This window comes from Rissa tridactyla, chromosome 7 (assembly GCF_028500815.1).
Source record: "Rissa tridactyla isolate bRisTri1 chromosome 7, bRisTri1.patW.cur.20221130, whole genome shotgun sequence".
Classification (NCBI taxonomy): domain Eukaryota; kingdom Metazoa; phylum Chordata; class Aves; order Charadriiformes; family Laridae; genus Rissa; species Rissa tridactyla.
In genome coordinates, this window is record NC_071472.1 from 18,083,322 (window position 1) to 18,109,310 (window position 25,989).

The 25,989-nt window shown below is 49.3% G+C and overlaps 1 protein-coding gene across 1 annotated transcript in view; it reads right to left on the bottom strand.

The window, feature by feature from the left end:
• Positions 1-22,600, bottom strand: part of CFAP65 (cilia and flagella associated protein 65) — a 32,730-nt gene extending 10,130 nt beyond the window's left edge. The window contains 22 exon segments of the mRNA XM_054209113.1: positions 304-492; positions 1,278-1,388; positions 5,259-5,325; positions 5,978-6,154; positions 6,463-6,591; positions 7,316-7,541; positions 8,427-8,555; positions 9,129-9,294; positions 10,189-10,341; positions 11,089-11,313; positions 11,734-11,979; positions 12,842-12,979; positions 13,998-14,360; positions 14,797-14,997; positions 15,490-15,755; positions 16,094-16,316; positions 17,282-17,427; positions 18,095-18,294; positions 19,719-19,885; positions 21,245-21,347; positions 22,046-22,197; positions 22,526-22,600. Coding sequence (XP_054065088.1) covers positions 304-492; positions 1,278-1,388; positions 5,259-5,325; positions 5,978-6,154; positions 6,463-6,591; positions 7,316-7,541; positions 8,427-8,555; positions 9,129-9,294; positions 10,189-10,341; positions 11,089-11,313; positions 11,734-11,979; positions 12,842-12,979; positions 13,998-14,360; positions 14,797-14,997; positions 15,490-15,755; positions 16,094-16,316; positions 17,282-17,427; positions 18,095-18,294; positions 19,719-19,885; positions 21,245-21,347; positions 22,046-22,197; positions 22,526-22,600 — 3,852 coding nt within the window.
• Between the last annotated feature and the right edge of the window lie 3,389 nt (positions 22,601-25,989).

The following is a 25,989-nucleotide window of genomic DNA, read 5'->3' on the forward strand; positions in this document are numbered from 1 at the left end:
ATCAGACACTGTTTATATCCCTGCTCACTGTTTAATCCTTGAAAAAACATATACTGGGATGACTCTGGTTAGGGAAGAAATATGGTCTTTGGGAAGAAGAAACTTAGGAGATAACAATTTATCTGCTCTGTTTCCTGACCAGATGAGCCACTCATTTGCTCTCAAGTCTCTTTGCTTCTTGGAGGAATGGAGCTGAATTCAGCGGAGCATGACATGGACCAACCATCAATAAGAGATCTAAAGAATTTTAGGCATATAACAACAGAAAGAAACTGTTTCTGGCAGTCATGACGAGGGTCTTACCAAGTACGTTTTAGCTTCCAGTGGTGAGAAGATCCACTCAATGTGGCCTGTTGTGCCAGGGGGGATTTCTCCTCTAGGAGTTAGGCAGAGAAACACAGGATGCCAAAAATTCTCCTGGGTCCTCACAGTGTTGTCCAGCTGAACCTCAAACATCACTGGCATGGAACCGCCATTGTAGAGTTCATAAATCTGAAGTGAGTCAGAGCGAGCAGTGGCTGTTATACCATGCACAGGTTGAACTAGTTAACACTTCCCCAGAGAACTATGATAAGCATTAATAATTAATTAGTCAGCTTGTCTCCTAAGAATGAGGAGACCTCATAGTGTCAGGATTTATCACTGAAGTTCTTATAGGAGACTGTGATGAAGGTTTATCGCCACACACATACATTGATAACTACAGTGCCTCTCCAAGTGGTGCCCTGCAAAATCAGTCTAAGAGAAAACTAATACAAATTAGCTAAAGGGATCACTGTAAAGCCGATTACTTGAAATGCAAAACCACTCATATTAAAGTGATCTTAATTCAACTCAGACTTGTTCATTTCCCAAGTAAATTAGGCAGAACAGAATGAAAGATGCCTTTTTGCTGAATAAGTGTTTAAGGAACTTTAATTAATTTACTAAAAAACTAATTAGGAATTATTTCCAGAGTGCCTGGAGCAGCTGGACAAGTTTTCACTCAGATCCCATATGAGAGAATAGCGGAACAGCCCAACACACCTCATAGGCATTCCGGCTAGAGTGAAAGCTAAATCTTGTCAAACTGGAGATGGTGAGAGGTACTTTCCCTGCTGCCATCTCAGCAGCCACTTCCAGGCTCTGCCTACTACTAGTCTGTTGTTCTGCTGTGCTGCTTTCCTGTGGGGCCATTCCATTTCCTGGGAAATGTCTCAGACACTGCCTATCCTTGGGACACAGTAAAACTAGCTCCTTCCCTCCACTGCTGCTGCGTTTGGCCCCAGGATACTCACCTGCGTGGGGGGTTGGGAGGTCCCAATGGCAACGGGTGTGAAGAGGTGCTTAGTGGATGCAAAATGAATGTACCGCTGGTCCTGTTCCACCGTCACGCCGCTGAAGTTCAGCTACAGTGGAAAGAAATGCAGTCACTTTTTCACAGGGCCTTGGCCCCATCACCAGCAACCGCACAAGGACTCTGAAGGGCTTTGCAATGTGAGGCCAACACAGTTACAGATTTAAATTGGTAACACCAGGACAGCGTGTCCAAAGAAAAAAGCAAGGAGAGGGAGAGCCTGCTCAACTGTTGGCTCTTCTCTGAAAGACTTGCATCTTGTTTCAGAGAAGGTGGCACTTTTCTCCCTGCTGTGTCAGGTACCAGACTCAGTGCTTCTTTTTGCAATTACATGGCAGAAATTCTCCATGAATGAAAGTGTCTGGACTGTACATAGGAGAGTGTGCAGGTGTGACAGCCAATGCTTTGGAAAAACAGGATTTTAGGTAAGTAATGGCCTCCTCTTGGAAAGGACCATCTGGATGTCCTCTCTCTGGAGGACATCCTGCTCCAAGAACGTGTCTAACAGTCCAAAAGCTGCAAGATCCCAGATGAATTTTAAGTCATCAAGTAATGATCAACAGTATCCTACTAAGCAGAGCAGCTGCCGGGCACAGCAAGCAAAGCAGAGAGATTTATAGAGCTATTGCATGGAAGGAAGGGACACAGGATTCTGCAATTTTAGAAAACTGCAATCAAGCTAGAGATGAGTCATGATGAATAATTTTGGGCAGGATCACCACAAAGCAACCCTGAGCTGTCTACCTAGAGATAGAGGTTGTAAAGCAGTCACAGAACTAGTAATGTCTCTGCATGGGCCAAAGGGAGATAAGTTGCTGCAATTCACAATTAGCTAAGCCTAAAGTATGGCTATTTTTTATGTGCGTATGCAGAAGATGGAGAGGATGTTTGCAATGGCAGGCGGATGCCTTGGACAGACACCTGCAGGAGATACTGTATCAGTTGCTTAAACGAGAGCAGAGAATGCCAATTCCTAGAAACAACACATTCCAGTTCAGCTCCGTACGCAAAGAGAGGAGGGAGAGAAGACTAGAAATACAATGCTAACAAAGTCCCACGTGGGAACTTTTTAAGGCACTATATGAGCATTCAGCCTCCTGAGGGCCTCGGCAAGCCAGATGCAATGCAAAATAGGAGGAGGACAAAGGCTGGCACTTTCAAACTGCAACGGAAAAAGTGACAGGAACCTTCCTGAGCTTTGGGAGTAAAACACCCATTTATATTACTTGGGTCAAAAAGCCAACTTGGATTGCACCAGACCACAACTGCCGAGTTAAAACTGTCATCAGTTTCCATAGACACAGGATGCGACAATTAGTGGTGTCTCAGTTAAAGGGACAAATGGAGAAACGTGAAGACCTGCTGCAATCCATTCTCCTTGCAGAGTGCATAGACTTTGTCCCACAGCAATGACTTAGAGCATGAGGGGACAGAGACACCAGATTCCCCAGGGAGGAGAGCTCCCTGGAGAACACGTGCTGCAGGTGACATCTCATGACACCTAATTAGCAGATGTGAAGGAAAGTGCAAACAATTCCTGGTTATGGATCGTGTGTGTTCAGGGATTCTCTCTGGGATTCAGCCTTTCTCTCCAAAGAGTTCTGGGAACCAGCCTACCTCATCCTGCAACACCTGCAGCCAGCTGGGCTTTTCCTACTAAAACTGCTGAGGGCTGCAGGTTCTGCCTGGCCAAACTATCCCAGAGCTCTGAGAACAAGGTCACAGCTGCACTCTTACAGGCAGGCTATGGCGATGAGGCAAAGGACAACCTGTGAGAGCATGAGGCAGTGGGAGGCCCCATTTCCCTCCTGCACAAGGGAGTAGGTAACACACAAGTCTACAGAACTTTCATCCCGCAGTCAGAAAAAATTGCCAACAGGAAATCAGTCTGGGTCCTTCAGAGCACCTATAAATCTAGTCATCTTGGGACTGAAAGGTGGCCACTGAGTGGGGAAGGTGTAGTGGAGAGGGAGCTCTTCCTGAAGATGAAGCAGACAGACTCTGTTGGGGAAGCAGAGGAGCGGGAGGTCAAAATCTGTCCACACGGGTGGACAGCCGTCAGAGAGGTGTGTTTGGACGCCCCAAAAGATCATGCATTGGCCTGCAGCTGGCTAACATCACCACTCCGAAGCCGGGCAATTTGAAATTTAACAGAATAACCAGACAATATCCCAGTCCTATGGTCTCCACCTCTGCTTATTGTTGCCATCTCAAATTTCCAAAGCTTAACTTTTGGGGTGACATGATGGCATTTACTTCCCTTAAGGTTAGCATATGTTCCGCACATTTCCCCAGATTCTCAGGTGAGGATCTGTTCAACTCCGGCACATGAGCGCACCTAGAGCAGTCTCTTCCACGGGGGTTGGTGGCCCTGCTCTCTGTGTGCCATGACTGAAAGGAATGAAGGCACACTGCGTTCAGCCCCCCACCCACTGCCCTCTCTGCAGAAAGGGAGCCTCTGACATTTTTACTTTCTGATATTAGCGGTTCTGTACTGGCACTGTGCATCCCTGCAGGTTGTGACCACCTGCACTGCTCCAGGTCTCTGGATTGGCCTCCTATTGCCAGAGCTCTAATGCACCCAGGGGGCTTTTATTGTCCCAAGGGCCTCTTGTGCTATTTCAGCCCCTTCTGCAGTGACAGTGTGAGGATAGGGTGGTGGTTTCTCATAGCCACCAAAGCTATGTGGCAAGAGAGGATGTGTGCCCTATAGGCTGCTGGTGCTCCAAAGCCTATTATTCCCTCCCTGGCCAGCTGGTGAAACGCTCACATCCACTCTCAGTATTGTGCCAGGCAGGCAGAGCACAGGGAGCCTGTCCAAGGGCTTTGAGGGAAGGCACAGTTAAGCCACTGTTTGAACAGCTTGGTCAAAGGGTTGGATTTTCAGCTGACAACAGTCCTGAAAGAAAAGAAAAATAAAAGAGATGTGTGAACACAATGGTCTCATAGGAAACTTCAGAGACAGACTGGACAGCTCAGCCGGGCATGAGCTGTGCCCGGCAGAGCACAAGGTGACTTTGACTCTAACTGACAGTTTTAGAGAGGGGGCGAGAGAGAAATTAGTTCCAAGCCTGAGGAAATACTCAGGGAAAACACACCACAGATCAGCTCTGGGATCTGGGATCTTAGCAAGCAGCGAAGCAGGAAGAATGAGTAGGAACCTCCTCAAGGAGAAATAGGTGTGTAGACAAAGGCATCAGGGCTGCAGCGGGAACAGCCAACCAGGAATGCAGGGAGTACCTTCTGGGCCTGGGGAAGCAGCTGCCTCCATACCTCCAGAGGTGGAGGATGCTCTGCCAATGCTTTGCTAGCATGTATGTCCCTATGTGGTACTTTTGGGAAAAGCGCTTTCCAGGGGGTTTTGATGAGCATAGAGAGCTGATGAGATGAAGAGATTCAGGAAAGCTGCATATGAGAGAAATCAGATGGGCTGCAGAGCTGAACTCCCAGATCACTGTGAGGAAGAACTCATGGTGAGGCAGATGAAATGCAGGGAAGCAAGCACAGAAATCGTGTCCATGAGATATACTTGAGTGTGGAAAGCACACAGGGACTGTAAAACCCAGGAGGGCTGTTTTGGACTTGGAGGAGGAAGCAATTCTGCACTAACACCACCAATAAAATAAAAAGGTTAATAATAACAATAAAAAACCAAACAACCTTGCTGGGAAAACAAGCAGATGCTACATCCAGGGGCCATTTAGCCAATGCAGTGCCACATCACACCATGCTGGAACCATGAGTTTGTCAGGATGCTGGTTTTATGTCTCTGCTTGGCCCTGTGTCTGTCTGGCCAGTGTAGATTCCAGGGGAAGGCCACAGCCCCCTGCACGTCTTGCAGCTCCTGGGGAAAACCCCTTGTAATTCAGTTCCTACCTGCTGCTGTTCTGCAAACAGAAGCAAGAGATAGCAGGTATCTTACCAGAATCTCATGGCCGTAGGAAATCTTCAGCAGGACAGGGAGGTGATCAGTGCCAATGAAATCATGTCTAGCAGGGAAAGAGGAGAGAGAGGAAAACATTAGAAATGCACCTTGTGCCGAGGATGATAGAATCAGGGTCACACAATACATTAGAGACAACTCACTTCCCAGCTAAAGAGTCACTGTTGCGTAAGGGCCACTGAGAGAGGGAGGGGGACAGTTGTGTTTGGGCGGGAACAATTGATGCAATGTTAATTTTACTCATACACCAATTTAGGGACCCAAGTTTCTAGGCCAACACCATTTGAAATGCCAGTACTTCACAGATCAGATCTGCTATGAAAGGGGTTGTGTTCAGCTTTCTTCATAACCTCCACAGGCACACAAGGGCTAACAGCTCTACTAGATGACAAAAATAAGAATATCACTCTATAGCCAAAAACATGGGAAGTGCAGCATCTTGTTTGTCTCCCCAGCATGTCACACTAAATGTTTCTTGTGCTGCAGTTTTAAAGCACACTAACAACATACCCTTAAGGAAGACAAGCTTTGCGGGGGTCCAGAAACTGGGCATACTTAGGAACTTTTTACTTGCCCAATCTCTGCTGGGCAAGGGACATGTGAAAGGAAAGGATCCAGCATGGAAACACAGGGGACTGATGGCATGTGCTGTCCTGGCATGCAGCATGAGGCCCCGAAATACAGGTAGTTGATGTCACCTGTGTGAGAGCTGGACTGATTCCTCCTGTCCTGGAAGAAGTTTCCCTGACTTTGGGGAAACACTGAAGAGCTGGTTATCTTGAATTCTCATCTGATGCAGCTCATAGGGAGTAAACTCAGCATCCTCTGCCCAGTGCTCAATGTCCATCTTCTGATCAGAAGGAAATAAGAAGGCCCTAGGGAACCAGTCAGCTGGTCAGCAACCGGGACACACAACTTTCCCAGGGCCATGGCCAGCATGTTCAGTCCAGCCAGGCTTAGCCCAGCTGGTGGACACATCATGTTTCATTAGATCTGATCTGCAGAACTGTCTGCCATCCCTTGCTTTTTTCTCCCTCGGACCGACCAACAGATCTCAGTCGCAGCTCCACAACACAAGCTGCACCTACAAAATCCACCCTATTAATTTACAAACGTCTCACAGCCCCTGTGAGCATTTTCATATCCCCAGAAAGAAGGCTGTGCTCCAGCAAGCACCACTTACCACTCCACAGGCACAACACCCTTGTTCACCAGCAGGAGCATCACAAGGGTAGGTTCTGAGCCTATTGGGGCAGCTCCAAAGTTGAAGTCCAGGAGGAGCGGGGTGTACACTGGAGGGATCAAGCATGTGCTGGTCACAGAAGAGAAAGAAGAGATTAAATTTAGACAGGAGGAAGGGTTGGCAGGGCTTGAAGGGAGAAAGGGTCATTCTACGCTGGCTCTCTTCTTTATAGTTCTTCTCTGACCTTATGTTGTCGGCCCTTTTGGGTGTAAGGAAGGCTTTTTGATTTTGTATGGTTTTTTTATATATGCCTAGTGAGAGTTAGTGGCATAGATGGAGGCTCTGAGAGTCCTGCTTAGCTGAGGCCTCTTTTCAGCTCCCTAGTACAAGGAAGTCACTGACATACTGGAGCAGGTCTAGTGGAGGGTCAACAAGACAGCGGAGGGCCGTAGCACTTTCTTTAAAAGGAGCAACTAAGAGACCTGGGTTTTCTCATCCTTATGAAGCAAGGGCTCAGAGAAGGCAACTGCAAAAGTGGAAACACAAAGTATTCCAATTAGATACTAGGCAAAAAAGTTTTTACCACGAAGTGGCCAAACACTGGAATCAGGTGTCCAGATAAGCTGTAGTTTCTTCATCCTTGGAGATATTCATCATTGAATTGGAAATTAAGGACCTGAGCAACCTGATCTAATTGTCCCTGCTTTGTGCAAGGGGTTACACCAGAGACTTTTAGAGGTCCTATGCAATTAGATGATTCTTCGTTTCTGTGACTCCTCTCTAGTGAGGGTAAGCAGAGAAGCTGGCTTGTGTGAGGGACTGAAAGATCCTCTGAGCCACCTCCTCATCTCACCTGTGCCTTGTGGGAACTCTGTAGGTGAGCTCACTGGGAGTTGGGTCTTGCTCCAAGTATTCATTCAGTGTGTCCAAGGAAAAAAGCCTCCAGAGGTGCAACTTGCTGATACCGCTGGCGCTGCCTGCTGAACAGGCATCTGCGATGCAGAAAGTTGGGTAGACGCCTGTTGCTACGATGCAGCAGAGGGGCTGCTGCTCCTCTTTTGTGCTCACAAGATCTGTGGCTTGGGAGTGAAAGAAACACCAAAAAGTAGTCACACACCATTAAGGGGCAGCTGTCTGGGCCAGCAAAATAGAGAGAGCCCTACCCAGACCAAAGAAAGAAAGAACAGGACCTGTAAACAGTCTTTTTTTTTGGCAGCTTCTGAAAACCTCTAAACCACTGACTTCTAGTTGTACCTTGACTCCTGCATTTAGCGATCACCACAAGACTATGAATGTGGTGCTTTTAAGCAGTGTATTTACAGAGTTTACTTCTGCACAATGTGAAAACACCATTTTTTGACTTAAGGCTACAGCCTAGCCATTTTATGAATTGCCCCTTGTTTTCACACTGAAAAGTCACAAATAGTTCTTTATATCTTGTCTTTTCCATACCATTCATGTGGCATTGCCATTCTGACCTTTCCAAGCTGGAAACTCCTCATCTACCTAGTCTTCTCTTGTACAAATACTGTTCCTCACCTCTGAACATCCCTATTATTCCTCTCCATGCTTTTCTAGTTCCACTGCATTCTTTCTCAGACAGGGACCAATCCGGATCTGCAAAAAGGACCCCAATTGCATGGGACTGGTTGCATGAAGTTCTCAGAATACGTTTCAGGACACATCGTAAAAGGCCATGACCATGCAGAGGAGCAGGGAATCTCGTGACCACAGCAACAGGAAACTTGGAGCTCGCTCTGTCTGTGCCTCATGGCTCAATCATATCTAACCCCAAAAGGTGCAGCAAAAAGGAGACAGCACACAGGATCTGGCTCTGGTGAATTGTTTAGCACAGGGATTTCTTCAGGCAGGACTCATACACTGGGCACTGTGCAGCTCAGCCTGTTACAGCATGGTTTATTTGGTTGGGAGGGAATGATTTTCCCAAAATACCCATCTCTCACCTGTAGGGGTGCAAATAGCATATTTGATTGACCAGGTATAATGCAGCCGACGGGCTGGCCTGACAGTTATTCGGACAAAAGCTTTTGACCTTGCGGCAACTGTTCCTCTGGAGTGTTCCAGCTCTAGAGCTGTAGGAGAAAAGAGATGGTATGAGCTCTTGGCACCACTGATCTCTCTTACGCTACATGTGTGTTCAGCACACAGCTTCCCAAGCCTACCTGCACTGCCTGCACCCCCCCTTCCCATGCCTAATCACTAGGATCAGCTCCAGGTGTTGAAGTTGGGATTCCCAGACTACAACCATAAGGCAGCTCATTGGGATTACCCAGCTTGCCTTTGGCAGGAAAAGAGCAGGGAGCTTCCCCAGAGGAGGTCCTCTAGAAAGGCCGCTAAGGGTGCACGCCACCATTTCTTCTGGAAAGCTTTATTCAGCTCCCTCCTCTGCTGGGAAATTGCATCTTATTTCAAGGTCCAAATTGGTCTAACTTCAATTGTCAGACTTTGGATTATGCTTTTTCCAGTGAGATAGAAGAATCACCTGTAGCAAATCCCTAAGCAAAGGAACAGACACCTTAAGGCACTTACGAGAATCAATGCAAGCTAGCCAGAAAGCAGCCCAACCTCTGAGTTCATGCTATGATGATTTTGCAGAAAAGAGGAGAAGGCCAAGGCCCCATCCTGTGCTAATTTCCTTACAGTACCCAGTGGATCACTGCAGACCTCCTCAGGGTCACAAGGCCTGGTGATCAGTTGTTCCACGCTGAGGATGTACTTCAGAGAACAGATCCCATCATTTAGCAGCACAATGCTGCAGCTTTGCAGGTCACCAACTAGAATATTTCCAAGGTCCAGGTGCTCCTTTTGTGCCTGGAATTCAAACCCACCGTGCAAAGGTCACTGTTACACGTCGAGTGTAGTGGTCGAGTGTTGATCGACAACAGTGCAGTGCAAAGGGCTCCCTACTTTGTGTAGGATCTGGCATGCCCTGGGAGATATTGGAACAGGGCTGCAAGGGGCTCAATCCCTCCTCCAAATGCTTTTTCCTGCTGTTATTTAGGCTTCTTGCTGGGTAGGATGCAGCACATTCAGGGCTGTGAAGGCACTAGCTGGTCAGCTGCACTTGGGACAAGGGCTGAGATATGTCTGCCGGTCCCTCCATGACTGCAATCAGTCCCCCTCTCTCTTGACTGGTCATCCACTTACATACAATTTATAGTGACTAAATACCTCTAAGACATTCCCACGCATCTGTACAATGTGATTGACATGGGGCAATGGCTTACAGAGTATTATTTTATTTAGCTCTGGTTCCTTAAGAAACCTGCCATCAAATGAAGGTGGCTGCACAGATCTGCAGATAAAGCCAGATGGATGTGTGCTGGCTGCACCACTTTAACAGTTAGGTCCACTACACTTAAAAATCAGACTGATAGCAGAACAAATGGAGAAGGAGAGCGGACAGAATGAGAGGAGAAAGTTGGGCATCCCAACGAGCCAAATGGCTTGCTCAGTTCAGTCTGGAACAGAGGATTCGAGAGTGACCTCAGAGGATTCAGGCAGGTCACGTTTGAACTGGCAGCATGTTTACATCATGCTGGTGCCATTAGGCTGCCAGAATCATCTCTGTCATCTCCACTGTTAGCAATGTCTGGGAATTTTTCTGTAAATCCTTATTGGTTGTCTCCAGTAGAGGTTGTGCAAAAAAGAGAAGCCCAAGACCCCCATCCCACTCCTACTACCCAGTGGGTTCCAGTTCCTTACCCTGATGGTGCCCAGTGCCCCCTCTCCAACAATCTGTAAGGCATAACGGACACCTTCAGGAGACACAGCTTCTGGATTTTTCCTCCTCACAAACACCATAGCTTGCAGCAGATACTTGGTCTCCTTGTCAGGAGTAAAAGTCCATGCCTGAGCCTGAAATCACAAGAGAGAAGGAAAGCACTCACAGGAGCTTTAGGCCAGAGCCAAGCCCATACACCACAATTAGGTAATCCTGCTTTAGCAGGGGAGTTGGACTAGATGATCTCTAGAGGTCCCTTCCAACTCTGAAGATTCCGTGATTCCGTAATGACTGCATTCAATGCACCACCTTTTCCTCCATTACAGCTAACCTAATCCTCAACAGACAGCTCCAGAGGCACTCCAATCCTCCATCATCTCTGCCTATGTCAAAGGTTCGTTTTAGGAATGCACATTCAAAGCCAGGCTATGGAGATGTGCTAGTCCTTGCCACTCTTTAAGAGTACTCAGAGAATACGGTAAAAGTTTAGAACCTGAATTTACAAGTGGAAGAACAGCAGAACATCATCATAAACTCTCTTGTGCTCCCATTTGTTCTCCATCTATTAACATCTCCTGGTGCACAACAAAGTTTCTTCTGTGTTAATGCCCAGTCCCATCGAGGTATCATTATCTAGTGCCTGTTTATGACCCATTTGGTCCTGTAATCAAGGGGGATGTGATCATGCTTGGGCAAATCCACATTGTAGGAACAAGCATGACTGCAGATGCTGGCTAGCAACCCAAGCTAAGACACCAACTGGCATTCTCCAACTTTGGTATTAATGACCAAATGATTGGCAGTCCTCACATTTCTACTCTAAACACTCCACAGCTGTATTGTAGAGAGCAAAATACAAGTTTGGTAGAACCTGAACTTACCATGGCTTCATAGGGCTGGAGGATCCCCGCAGTCGGGCTTACAGACAGGATCTTGCGGTCAGACTGATGGATCTTCCATGTGAAAACCATGGGTAGCCTTGTGCAGTTTTTTATGGTATACATTCGCGTAGAGGAGGTCCCTATATAGACAGGCTTGAAGTACAGATTCCCATCACCTTCTAAGAGCAAGTGAAGGGACTCCCCACAGCTCCAGAGAGCAATCTCCTGTGGAATTAAGGGAAAAGTGATGGACATTAGTTAGAAGTCTCAGTTGACCCCTGGAGGGACCTTGCAAAGATGTTGCTCCTTCCAAGAGAGAAGCAAGGGCAACTGAGTCAGAAGGAGGACGGGAAGGACTCTAGGTTGTGCTGTCAAAGAGGGCCCTGGGCATAGAATAGTGCATTCCAGAAGATGGAAACCCAAGGGAACAAGGGGTACAGGATATCTGGCACCACAAGCACCTTCTATCTGCAGTGTTGACCCCATCTTAAATGCTGAAAATGTTATTTTGTTCCCATTTCCAAAGGGAAAAATCCAAACTAACCGTTAGGAGATATAACGGGGGTCACAGCGCAAGTCACTGTGAAAAGGAAATACTACAAGAGAACAAACTTTTCTCACCATCTTCTGCTTCCCTCTCCCTACCTTGGTGTATCCAGGACAAGAGTTCAGCTGCAAAGGTAGGACATGCTGCTGCGAGACTGTGTTAACTGGGTGAGTGAAGAGAAAGAAAATCTGTTGGCCTCCTGGCATGATGTGTCCTGTGCGGGGCTTGACCAAAACAGAGGGACAAGCAGCTTCGTTCACACTGAAGGTTATCAATGAGGTGCCCGTGTTCAAGAGCAGCATACTGCAGTAGGTATCAGTGTTAAGAGCCACAGGAGGAAAAGTCTGGTGAAGACAAGCAAGAAGGGTTGTTTGCATTGGGTTTAGAAAACCAGTTTAAAGAAAAAGCCTTTGATTTGTTGAATTCCAGATGCCACCAAGCACTACCCTGAGCCTATGGAGAACTCTGTAACTGCCTCTCTTCAGTATGTGTATGGTCTTCTACCTTCCCACAGTGGCTCTCACCTTTCATAGGCTCATGGGACCAATGAAAGTACTTTACTTATGCAATGCTTTCTGTTCATCCAGTAAGCAAGCTGTTTGCTGGGACGTGCAGTCTCTGTATGGATAGTGACCTCCTGGATTAAGAATTCCAACAGGCTAGAATTTACTCCAGTTCATGCATATCAGATACAGGCTGCATGTCCTGAACTAGCTGAGGAGATTTTCCAAGAGGTTCTCAAGACAAATCTCACTTAACCTCATTGGAACAATACTTTCCTGTGCTACAGGAACAGCAGGGACAGTTCGGGAAAATTCCACTCTACCTTGCAACCACCTCTCTTCCATAAGTGTGGATTCTGTGTGCTGCCCTCCATTTATCTAAGTGCATGCAGAGTGTCTGAGGCACCTGGGAGGGGACCAAGCACCCTTGTCAGTGCCTACATCTGCTTAAACAGAAAGGAAGGAGATCCCAACAGCTTTCCTCTCAGAACTAATGAGATCCTCAGTGCAACCTGACAAACTGGAGGCTGGGAAGCTAATGCAGGAGAAAGAGCATCCTACTTCTCTACCAAAGCAGTAGTCTTCACACCATCAGAAACCACCTAAGCCACATCTCAGGATGGTGCAATGGGAGACAAGGTAAAAACTTCAGAGGTAAGCACTGAGCATCTCTGTAAAGATCCAAATGTCAACAGTTACACACCTTGGGAACATCCAGGATGTACTGTGGAATGAAGTGTTCCCGTCCTGCTTCATACGTGTGCGCTCTCAGCCTCACAGTCAGGCACCAGGATGGACAGATGGTGGCATCCTCCTCAATATTGCTGTAGTGTCTCAGCACCTGCAGGCACACAAGAGACAGAACAGAGTGCATGCAGGAAGGGAGCGTGGCAAGGCGTCCTCAAGTGCACGTGTCATCAAAAGCAGCAGTTCGTTTCAATGGCATCCCTGGGACTGAGGAATTGACTTTTTCAGGGAAGAAGGACTGACCAGTGCCAGATGAGGAACATGAGCGCTGCTTTCCCAAATAGCTACATTTCAGACCCTAGAGACCACTGAACGATTTTCAAGCAGAAGGACCTACCCAAGCTATTCTGTGATACTACAAGAGTTGCCTTAGGGAAGGAGGGTCTGCAGACACTCTAGTGCAGTTTGAGATAATTGCAGGTGCTAAAGTTAGCATTTAACAGTGAGTCACTGAAAATAATCATCTATCCTTTACCTGAGCCTAAGGAACTCCTGACTCTAATGTTACTCCCAGATATCCTCCACATTGCCTTAGAAGGGAAAAAAAAAATGCAACAAGAGTAATCAACAGTGTAATCAAGATCTCTTTCACCTACCAGGAAGTTTCTGGGTGCTAAACCTCCTGTAATTGCAGCCTTGTGTGATGCGAATCCCTTACCACAAGGGAGGAGAGGCTGCAGTGATACACAGTGCCCTCACCAGCTTTACTTGTGGAGAGCCAAACAGAAAAAACAATTTATTGCCCATCGCCCAGGCCACAACAACCACCCTTGTGCAGGCTCCCATCTATGCTAATAGTGCAGTAATTCAGTTATTCCTCTTTTGGTGAGGTGTACGTTATTTCACATTCGCTGAGGGTAAGAGGAACTGTTACTGTCCATATGCATGAGCTGTGGCTTGCTTTCCTGATTTATCTTTGCCAAGACACAGGTGAAGAAGAAATTTTAACCCACCAGTTTATCAAAACAACAGTCAAAGAAGTTAGTAAAGATGACAGTTTGCCAAACTCAAAATAAAAGCTTCCATTAGAATTTTAACTCCCCCAAAAGCCTTTAGCCTGCAGTCTCTTGCCAGGTCCTTTCTAGAAACTGGTCCTAGTAATTACTACTAACCTTGTAGAAGGCAAAACCTTCCAGCTCCGCTGCATAGAGACTGTTGAGTTGAGTGGGCTGGAAAAGGACACGGAAGGCTGAAGACTTCAAAGGTGGGATGTCACAGATTTCGGGGCTCACTCGGAAGGCACTGCCATGGCTTGGAGTCCAGGCAACAGTGATCTTTCCTTTGGTGTGGTTGGTCACACAGAGAGGAAGCGGTTCAACCTTGTGGAGCGGCATGCAGCAACCAAAATCATACTCCCTGGGGCTGACACTAACATGAGGGGGAAACAAGGCCAGGTCGCTGCTTACACCATCATGGAAATATTCAGTTATGGAGTCGGCTTCAAGGTATTCCTTGGGAGGTTTGTCTTGAGGGATCTACAGGATGGAAACATCTCAGTGTGAGAAGGGAAAGTGTTCCTGTGGGAGACACCAGGCGCTACAGTCCTGATTGCTTTCACAAGCAAGAGGGTGTGCAAGACGCATTTCACTAACAATTCCCAGGACAGTTCAAAGTTTAGGCTTCAAGGAGACTCTGGTTTGTAAGCCAGTCCTCAATCTGAAGCTACATGAAGCAAAAGAAGACCCTGTGATTGAGCTAGAGCCAGAAAGTGGCTTAGTGGCTGAGCTCGATTAAGACCCAGGTAGTGTTGGTGCGTGCTGGGAACGTTAATAGCAAAGATACTAAAAAACCCAAACCATCAGTCTGGCACCTGCAAGTCATTCTAGATCTGTCTGGCCTGTGCAACAGAAGCCCAGCATCTGCAGAGAACAGCACAGGAGTATCTTAGATACCAGGGAGGGCAGCTCATACCTCGGGGGGCAGCATGAGGGCTCCCTTTTCATCCACCTGCAACTTCCCATCTTTCAGCATCGCATTCAGGATATCAGGGGGGTAGAAGGTCAGTCCCCTCACTATGTTGGTTCGGTACCATGAGAGGTGTCTTGCCTGAAGAATGGCTGGCTTAGCTGTGTCTGAATGGCAGGTACCAAAAAAGTCCACATACATGGGTTCCTGGGAAAACACCAGAAAGGATTATAAGAAATAAACTGCCTTTCTGTGATTGCTTGGAGAGTTACACCACTCTAGTACATCACTTCTAAAACCATGCCTGAGAAAGGCTTAGAATCTGCAATGTTAGGCTGCCATTTACTTTATGTTTTGATGGAGCCCAAGAACTTTCTTGAAACTTGTGTGAAAGGCACTCAGTGCACAGAAGTGCAGCTAAATTTAATTTAGAGACCTAAATAGACAGAAACCACTGAGGATGCTCCTTACCCTACCCATAGGCATTACTGGCTGGCTGGCCACATCAGGTGTCTACTGCTGATAGGAACCTGCACCATGGGGATTCTACTCAGCAAGAGCCCAGGACAGATGTCAATAGAAATGCAGTGGGAAGAGATTTCTGGGGGCTACTTAACGAGAGAGGCCAGCCTTGGTGGATTACATTGGAACAGCCCTCTGAGCTATCACAGTAGTGAAATCACCCTTTGCCTCTCATACCTGATGGTGGACAAGACACACCACTCTGCGGTGATAGCTGATGGGCTGAGTAGGTCGAAAGGTCACCTTCAGTGCTAGTGTTGTTGTGCCTTCCAAGACTCCACAGGGACGATCCAAGGAGAACACACTCCCTCTGCTATCAATATCAAACTGGTAATAGGCAGGGACATCTGAGATGTTGCTGATTTTCAGTGTCTGCATCAAACTTTCCCCGAGATTGATCCAGTCGAAGTCCACAGAATATTGGTGCAGGGACACCAAAGGACCTAGCACAACAACATGCAAGATAGATCCTGGACCTGTCATGACTCTTTCTGTCAACATGTCACAAGCCACTGGAACTGATCTTCCCCAACCAGAATCACCTCATCAGCAAACACACCAGTCCTAGCAAACAGCTGGACATTCACTTCCAACAGTCTAACATCGGTCTCAAACAAGTATAAACCCCAAATGGTGCACCAGAGACAACCCGGATCCCAGCAGAAGGTAAGTCTATGACTGAGGACTGTGACAGTCCCTACTCCTTCCCCAAGCACTAGCCCTTCCCCTACAGTACTAAGAAGAAGACAGGGAGAAACAGGGAAGTCTTTCAGTCTGGTACCTTTACATAAGCCAACCACCTTCAGGACGGTCTGCAGGAGGCATCCAGCAGATACGATAGTGAAATAGTCAGTACTGTGCTCTCCTACAGTCTGAGGCTGAAATCGTATGCACAAGACCAGCTTCCCGTTGGCAGGGACAACACCATGGGCCACATCACAGGAGAAAACATGATCTCGAGGCAGAGGATCTTTTGCTCGTTCTATCCTACATGGTGCATCAACCTCCAAACAGAAAAGAAACCAGTAAATGGAGGAGCCAGGATAGCTCTGAATGCAGGACCACTCATCAGTGAAGAACTGCAATTTTCAGGAGAGCTGCACACCACCAAGAACAGCAAAGCTACTACGGCCCAGGAGAGAAATGCTACGCAAACCTCTGCAACCCTGTCCTGCTGGGGCACTGCCAGCAGCAAGCTCCCACCATATGCTCAGAGGTCAGTGGGCTACAGCAAAATGTCCTGATGATCTCTGGGGTTGCAGCGTTCCTCCTGGTAGGTGGGAGGATGGCTCAACGTGTCCCCAAGGGCCAAAGTAGACCCTCATTCTTGCCTGGGGATGCTGAGCACCATTGCAGTATGAATAACAACAGTACAACAAATGAGTATGTCTTCCCCACTCTGAAGTTTCAGAGCCTGTGGATGAGCCAGCACTCTGACATCCATGTCAGCAATCTCTGAGTACATCCAACTTTTAAGGGGGCTGGGATGGGCTGAGCTGGCACAGAGAACAAGGTTCTCAAATGCAGCCTGCTTGACTTTGGGAGCAATTCACCAAGCTGCAGTCCACTGAGGACAGCAAAAGATCCATCAGCTGCCTGGGACAAATGCATGCCAATTTGAGACTGCCACAACTGCCACATAGGACTGATGGGCTTGTCCAGGGTGAGCGGGAGAGCTGCAGGATGTGAAAGACAACAACGGCTGCCTGATCTGGACCAAGCGCAGCAGGAAGAAGGCAGGAACTGCCACACCATGCTGCAAACGGATGAGTTGCTAGCACTGTAGCTGGAAGGCAGGGGCAAAGGTGAATGGCCTGGTTGGTACGGGAAGGCTCATCATCTCTGTTTTATTCACATTTCCACTTGGGTTATTTTCACAGCATTAAGGGAAATACTCTGGACCACATATCCCAGGGAAATGTGCCAGCATGCCAACTTCTCACAAGTAGTCATCTCCCTCTCCACATACCACAGACAAGTTGAAGATTTCTACACACTTCTCCACCGTTGTCCCCACTGGCACTGATCCAAAGCACAGCACATCCCGAAACTCTCCAGGCTGTATGCTTTCATCCTCTTCTGCTGTCACACACACCCGCAGGAAGGGGTATTTGGCTGTTAAAGGGAATAATATACTGGGTTAAGAAAGAGAGGTGGAATCTCCATCCTTGAATATTCAACGCTCAACTGGACAGGCCTCTGAAAAACCTCAGATAACTCTGAAGTTGGGTCTGCCTTCAAATTTGGCCCTACTTTGGGCCAAATAAGCTCCCTTACAGTCCTAATTTACTAAACTCAGAGTCACATCTTTTGTTTGTCAGTGGCTATACAAGGCACTTTAGGCAAGGACTCGCTAATGAAAACATTGCTTATTCTAGCTTGCATCCAGCAAGTTTTCGAAATTTCCCTCAGGCTTTCTGTCTAGCAGGAACAGACAGGAAAGACTGAGTGCAGATAAGACCAGGAGTTTCTGGAGGTTTTTGCATTGTGCTGATGAACTCCTTTCACTTTTTCCTCTCTGTCAACTTAAGCAGGCTCCAGAAATGCTGGTTTGGCCAAAGAATATCACCGGGCATACCGATCACACTTCCAAATTGACAAAAGTACATTAGAGGATTTCACAGGCTACTTTTAAACCGTGGGGTTCACTTGCTCATCAGTGGGTCGAACCAACTGTGGCACAGCTTAAGAGCACAGCACCTCCATGTATCTCTGTGGAATGCTATTCCACAGTTAGGGACGATACACACTTCTTTGAGTGTTAAATGTAAGAAAGACTCACAGAGGGCTTTTAGCTGGATAGTCCTCTTTTGTTTCTCTTCACCTCCAAACCAGCACGTTGCTGCCACATCATACATCAGAGCCTCCTTGGGTTGGAAGACCACCTTGACCACGCACTCAGCACCTGGGTTCAGCATGCCGCAGTCAGGAGTCACGTAGAAAGGGCTTGGTGTCTCCCAGGCAAACACAGTAACAAGATCACTGGGAAATGGAGATACATTTTAAGTAGATGAATGGATCCTTTGCTGCCTGTGCAACCATGCATAGGCTGGACCTTTCCCAATGGGTTATTCAGTTAGGATGTGAAGCAAGCAATGTTGAATGGCAGAATCCCCAATGCGCCTGGCCAAATATGCCATGCTGGGAAGAAATTTGTCTCTAGTCTCTGCAAATGCTCTGTTCACACTTTAATGAATCTTAGATGTAATAGCTAAGAACTGTATTAATGGCCATAAAATTTCTCAGCTTCAACATGGGATAGCAAACAAATCAGCTTCAGAATGAAGTATTTGCTTTTCCTGTGTCTAAATTTGCTGCCTCTCAATTCCAAATGAACATCTGTTCCTCTGTTATATGCCCAGGTGAGAAGAGAGGAGTGAGCTATTTTCCTAATACCTCATTCAGCTCTCCAGAACTCCTTTTGCTTGTTTGATTTGTGCAAAGAACATGACATACCACTAGTTTTTTTATATTTTATTCTTTCCAAGCTGTGTCTTACCATCCATATCCTCCACCACCCTCTCAGTCAGCACAAGTGATTTCTCTAAGGGGAGAATTGATCACTTGACATGGTTTCTAGCTGATACCTTGCTCTGCTTAAGGTACATGTGCCCTCTGTCCTTTCCACCCTCCTACTGCATCAGCTGACTGCTTTGGGGAGCACAGGCCATTTTCCAACTAGTAAAGTTTTTTAGCTCTCACTGTAAATGGTTGGAAGTATACCTCCTTCTTGCCTGGGAACTTCTTCCCTGCACTCCTTTCTACAATACTGCCTGAATTACTGTCCTTACCCTTATTAAAATAAGACGGTCCTTGGTAACTGGGAGCATCTTTGCTCCTAAATGATGACTCCAAGCCATGGAATACTGACACTGCTTTGGGCAGCTCCATGAACCTAAGAGTAGGCACTGGAGAGACTCTCCAACTTCTACATTGCCAGCCTCCCAACCAAAGAGGTCAGCTCGAGCATTGGCAACTCCACTGCCATCCCTATGGCATTCCTGTGCCAAGGGAAGAGAGGCCAAGTCACAGAAAGACTAAAATGTTTCCAGCTGGTAGCTCATCCTTCCCTGCTCACACGGGGCAGGCTGCCTTTGGAAGCCCAGGCCTCTCCTGTGGATGTTCTCAGTGGGACACCGTGCTGATCCTCACCTATTTCCTGTGTATGAATGTTTCTCAGCATATACTGGAAACAGACAGATGTGAGGTGCCAAGGCATGCCCACAGTGAGATCTGACCTGTACTACCATTTCTGGTGTCACCTCAGAGGATGCAGAGGTCTGCTGCCTGCTAAGGCAGACATCAGTTCTAATGACAACTGAAATGAGCTGCATTTATCGGAGAGTCCAAGAAGGTACCAAAATACCTGACAAAACAGAGCGTCTGCCTGGCCATGTCTCACTCACCCAATATTGCGCATAGGGAATGTTGTCTCCGTGACATTGTGGACAGCACAGATGGGCAACTGGACAGCGGATGGGAAGGACAGACAGGAAACTGGAAGCGTAGCATGCAGGGTGACAGAGAACTCACCCTCAGCCTTCTTAAAGCAGATGCTGTCTTTGTACTCCCTCTGCACAGAAAAGCAAGCAAAGACAGCAGTTAGATTGGCTCCATCTTGTAGGTACTGCAGCTCCACTCATGAACATCCACCACCTTCACCTCTGCAAGAGTGCTAGAAAAAAAAAAAAAATCAGTGACAGAGGCACAAAGGAAGGCTTCTGTGCAGGGGAGAGCATATGAAGCACCCAGAAAAGGCTGAGTAAGGCAGTGAATAAGGTACTCAGGCATACTCCTCACTCTGTCAGGGAACACACAAATACCCTCAGGGAGAGCAGTTGAAGACCACATTTGTTTCAGGTGATTTGTTTTGACGCAGATAGATTTCTTTCAGTGTTTTCAAGATCCCAATTCAGCTTAAGTGAAGCATGTACAACCTCTCCTTGAGCTCCACAGGCACAGAAATATTAGTCTTTGATTAAGTGCTTTGTCAGCTAGAGGCCTAAGCGGATAACACACAACTTAAAGATGCAGCCTTGACAGCACTGTGTACGAAGAGCCCCGGGACATCTGCTTAACCAGCTAAGATAGAAGGAATTGCAAGATATGTGTCTTCTGTGCTCCCCAATTGTCACGTCTCCTGTGTACCACTTATACAGGTAAGGAGAGACCTTGGGCACTGCAGCACACACAGTCCTTGCTCTCTCTAAGAAAGGGAGCCTCCTGGTCTAGGGACTGATGTGCTGCAGACAAACTATTCACTGAAAATGGAACAAGGCCAGCAGCTTATTTCATAAAGGGAACACTGAACAGTCATCAGAAAACCATGATACTAAGAGAGCAGAGAGATCATCCGCCCGATGATCACGCTCTATGAATAGGACTGAAATACACATCAAAGACATACAGCTGTGGACAAAAGCCAGAGATCAACACTCAGCCAAAACAGACACGAGGAACAAGCTGAAAACCAAGAAAAGGGGCTGGGTAAAAAGAACCATTGCTGTTAAAAATAAAGCTTAAAGAAACCCACCCCATCCAAAAGAAGGCAGGCCCTTGAGATATATCTTACAGAAAATTAGTAGCCCTTCAACGTACAGGCTTTGGGGTCTTCTGTAAAAAAGCAGAGAGTGAGTCCCTCAACCCAAGTTTCTGCACTAAAATCACCCAGCTGAGGTTCCCTGGGATCAAACCAGGTGTGGACAGTTCAAGCACTTTGTCTTACTGATCTCACGGCCAGGGAATAACCTGGGAATACTTTTTGTGAGGATTGCTCTCGGAACTACCAGCAAACTCTGCAGAGAAGTCAGGGGTTAGGGCTCCCTCAGGTGATGAAGATGTGGGGAGAGCAGGGAGGTCACGCTGTCCAGTCTTTCTGTGCTGGAACCTTCCCTCATGAACACTGAGAGCTGTTTTGATGTTGCCACATTACCTTTTCAGTGGGCCGGAAAACGATGGGCAGAGTTAAGGACATACCAGGGCTCAGAGTGATCTGCTGTGGAAAAACAGTGAGGAAGAATCGCGTGGAAGGACATCTAGATAATGAAATCAAAACAAGAGAATTTTGTCTGAGAGCATACAGCTGTTGTTAAGTTAGACAGCAGAAAAGTGAATAAAGAATCAAAAACTCCAAACCCCACAATTAGAAACGCTTTACGTGCCTGACCCTAAGGGTACCTTGGTAGCAAATCAGCAGAAACAGGGGCAGAAGCCAGGCGTCCTGGACCCCCGTTCCCAGCTCTAAGTACCTATCCCTTCCTTGAACAATATTTTACATTCCCAGGCCATGCAGCATAAGCAAAACACATTGCACAGAAACATCTGAGTTTCAGAGCAGGGAGGGTCACAGGGAGTGCTGGAGTGGCTCAACATCCAGTGGGACTCCCGGGAGCAATGGTTTTAGGACACACTAGTGACTGGCTGGCATACATCCACAATTAAAATCTCACTAGACTGGAAATGCCTCACAGACAGAGGTATCAGCAAAACAGAATTTACAAAAAGGCATTTCATTTAAAATACTTCTGCCAGGAACAAGGGTTGTGCTTCTGAATTAGCAGGTTTCTGTGCTGCTACACAAGTGTGCATGTGCTGTGTCCAGCACATTGCCCAAGGGGAGAGGGGGCAGATGAATCCAAGGAAAGGAGCTAATGTAACTGATACAGCAGGAGGGATGAAGAAGCGTGCAGTGAAAGTGTGAGGAGTACAAAGAAGAAAGAAACTTCCCACGCACCTGTAGCTCAGCTTCTGGGTTTTCTCATGAACATTTTTCAAGATCAGGTGTTTGATCATCTCTTTTCCAAGCTCCCAGCCATGCCACCTGAGTGTCTCAGCCACCTCAATGCCCCAGAATACGCCTTTCTTCTTTGCCTTTCTTGCAGACAGCTGAGGAAATTGCAACGAGGACATTAGCACTTTGAGAGCGGAGGGGGGAGGAGAAATCACTCAAACAGCTGTTTCTCTAAGCTAAAAATCTCTGACTCCAGCAAAAAGGCGGGAGGAGCCACCCTGCGGCAAAGTTCCAGGATTCACTAAAAGCCCTGCTCCAGGAGTCCAGAGGGGACACCTCCTGGCCACAGCCCAAACAACAGATACCAAAGGATGTCATGAACGAGGGAAGCAAAGGCTAAGGTGTTTTTTTTTGGTTTTCTCCTCTTCCTGCACTGCCAGTAAATCCACCCATGACAATATCACCCTTTGCTCCACTGCTCACCTTCCTGACACAGCCACAGCACAGCTTCCGAAAAGCCTCAGGGCTTTGGGGCTCACCATGTGCCTGAGCAAGCATCTGAAAAACAAGTGGAAAAAGTCCTCATGCATGCTGCTCCTGCACCCAGACAGTCTTTGCTGCTGAGACCTGGGTGCTCCCAGATATCCGACAACTCCTCTTCGGGCTCAGGGTGCCAAACCTCCTTTCAGAGGCTGCAGTGTCCCTAGCAGCGTCCCCATTTTGCCAGCTGAGTCCACCCCTTGCCACAGACCACACTGCCCCCAGGCTGCCACAGCCCTGTGCTCAGCAGTTCCCTTGGCACCCACCATGACCCCCACCTCGCTCACAGCGCAGCCCCTGTGGCAGAGCTCTCCTTGGGCCTTTATAGCTCAGCCCACCATAGCCCCACAGAGACCACTATAGCAGAGCCCTGTAGCCTTGCCTGGCCCTCTAAAACCCTGTATGGCACGGCCCTGTTCCCTACAGCTGCCTGGGGCAAGGCCCAGTCCTTTATAACCCCACACGGCCCCCGGGGCAGAGCCTGGGCCCTGCGCCACCGCTACCCCCCGGGCCTGCCCGGCTCCCTCAAGCCCTGCTCAGCTCCCTATAGCACAGCCCGGCCCACCTCGGGTCCTGGCAGGCCCCAGCCCGGCCCGGTCCCGCCCGCTCAGCGCCCCGGGGCCCCGGCCCGTGTTGCCATGGAGACCCGGACGCGGCGGCGGCGCCTGGAGCAACAACGGTGGCCGGCTGGGGTCAGTCCGCGCGCGGGCGGCGGCGGGGGCTGCCGGCGGCCGCCGCCAGGGGGCAGCAGAGGGACGCGCAGAGCGGGGAAGACGACGCGGGGCGGCGGGGGGCAAGGGAAGAGGGGCGGGGGACAAGTGAAAGGGGGGCAGGGGGCGGATGGAGGCGTTCAGGATGCAGATGGAGGGGTGCAGGAGGCAGGTGGGGAGTTCTCAGGGGTGCAGGGGGCAAATGGAGGAGCTCAGGGGGTGCAGGGGTAAGATGGAGGGCTGCAAGTGGCAGATGGAGGGGTACACAAGGCAGGTGGGGAGTTCTCAGGGGTGCAGAGGGCAGATGGAGGGGCGCAGGGGATGCAGGGGTAAGATGGAGGGCTGCAAGTGGCAGACGGAGGGGTACGGAAGGCAGGTGGGGAGTTCTTAGAGGTGCAAGGGTCAGATGGAGGGGCTCAGGGGATGCAGGGTCAAGATGGCGGGGTGCAGGGGGTAGATGGAGGGGCTCAGGGTATGCAGGAGTAAGATGGAGGGCTGCAAGGGGCAAGATGGAGGGGTGCAGAGGGCCGATGGAGGTGCTCGGGATGCAGGGGTAAGTGAAGGGATGCAGGGGGAAAGATGGAGGGGCTCAGAGGAGTTCAGGGTCAAGATGGAGGTGTGCAGGGAGCAGATGGAGGAGCTCAGGGGGTGCAGGGGTGAGATGGAGGGTTGCAAGGGACAGACGGAGGGGCTCAGGGGACGAGGGGTCAAAATGAAAGGGGTGCAGGGGGCAGATGGAGGGATGCAGGGGGTAGATGGTGGGGTGGGAAGCAGTGCAGGGGTATATTGGGACCAGGAGGAGATGGGGGATTTCAGGGGCAGGGAGATGGAGAGGAGCAAGTGGCAGACAAAGGGGTGCAGGGGATGCAGGGGTGCAGGAGACAGGATGGGGGAGAGGGGTGATGAGGATGGTTGTAGGGGAGGGAGACAGGCACAAAGCTTCATGGGCAGATGGGGTGCCGTGAAGTTCGTGGGTACGCAGGATGGGTGGGTGAGGAGGCTGTGGGGCTAAGAGGTGGGGATGCTGGGGGGGGTGGGGTGGGGGGTGAGCGGGTGTGGGGTGCAGCAGGCTGGAGAGGACTGGCATAGGGATGGGGTGGCACTTTAATGGGGCCAGGTCACCCCGAGCTCCTTGGAGCATCGGTGACACAAATAACAAGTTGTGATCGTTGCCAAAAGAAGTTATGGGGCCAAGACCGGCAAAGGGGCAGAGGGACACAGGCCGTGGAGCCCCGGCTGCACGAGCCCATCGTGTATCCTGGGTATCATCCCCATGGGGCACCACCACAGCTGTGAGTCACTCCTGCGTCTTCCCAGTGCCCTGGATGTCCCTCAGGGACAGGGGGACCCTCGTGTCCCTGGAGATCCCCTCTGGGGTGCACAGGCAGCAGCGTGGCGGAGAGCAGGGCTGGCCACGTCCCGCAGGGTGGGGAGGGTGCCAGGGCAGAGGCAGGAAGGAGATGCAGCTTTAATGGCATTTGTCGATGTTTACAGCATGACTCATCCAGCTAAGCAGCCATAAATCAGCACCCCAACTCCTCCGGCATCAATCGCGTCCCCTCCTCTGTCCCCCCAGCACTGGATGAGTGCCTGGCTCCTGCAGAAACAACCTCATAAATAATAGCAACAAAACAAACGCTTTTGCAGCCACGAAGGGCCCGTATGCGCCAGGCGAGAGATGAACGCCTCCCATCCATCACTTTAATGGTTGTACTCTGGAAATTAAACCTGTCATGGCCCATCAAGGTGAACGCTTTAAGTCTGTGACATCCCTTCAGCTACCCGCCTCCTTCCTGGCACTCTTTTTTTGTTGCTTTCCTTCTCTCCTTTTCCTCTCTGCCCCTGCCATCCCTGTTCTCCCCATCTCACCCCTGCTGTGGCGTGCCCAGCTCCAGCCTGTGGTCCTCTCCGTGCTCCCCCGCTGCTGGAGGACCAGGTTGTACATTGGGTGATAGGTGTTTTTAGCCCCAAGGCTGCTGCAGTCATGGGCTGGCATGTGCCAGCATCTCAGACCCTGGTCCTGGATGCCTGCTAAAGGGACACAGCTCCCCTGGGGTCTCTCCTGCCCTGCTGTCCCCAGAGACCAATGACAGGGAATTGGGTACCATCCTTTCCTTCCTTCCCCCTCCCCTCCTCCTTTCATTCCCTCTCTTTCCCCCCCTACCTTCTCCACATTTATTCCTCTCCTGTTCCATGTTATTCCAACCATTGCAGGCTCCTGGCACCTGCCTTGGCTCATACCTCCCCCCTTGGAGCAAGGGCTGCACCCTCACCAGGACCAGAGGGTGCCCCTTCGGGCAGTGCCAGGGGTCCGGACACCTCCTGCGTGGCCAGTGGGGCACTGCTGTGTCCTGGGCTGGATTGCCTGGGAACAGGAGACCTGGGCACCAAGGATGCCACACACCGAGGGGGAAGCTGCTGAGCTGCCAGCAGCCACTGCGGGTCACTGTCACCTCACACAGAACCGTTGTCCATCCGTCCATGCATCCATCCATCCGTGCATCCATCCCTCCCTCCCTGTGCTGCTCTCTCCCGTCATCTGCTTCCCCTTTCCATCCCTCTGTCCCAAAAGTATCACATCTGTCCCCCTGCCTCCAGCCCCAACCGCTGCCAGCCCTGCGAGGTGTGACAGCCCCGCACCAAGGCTTACCTGTCCCATCCCTCGCTGACCGGCTGCCGGAGGTGACCTGGGGCTCC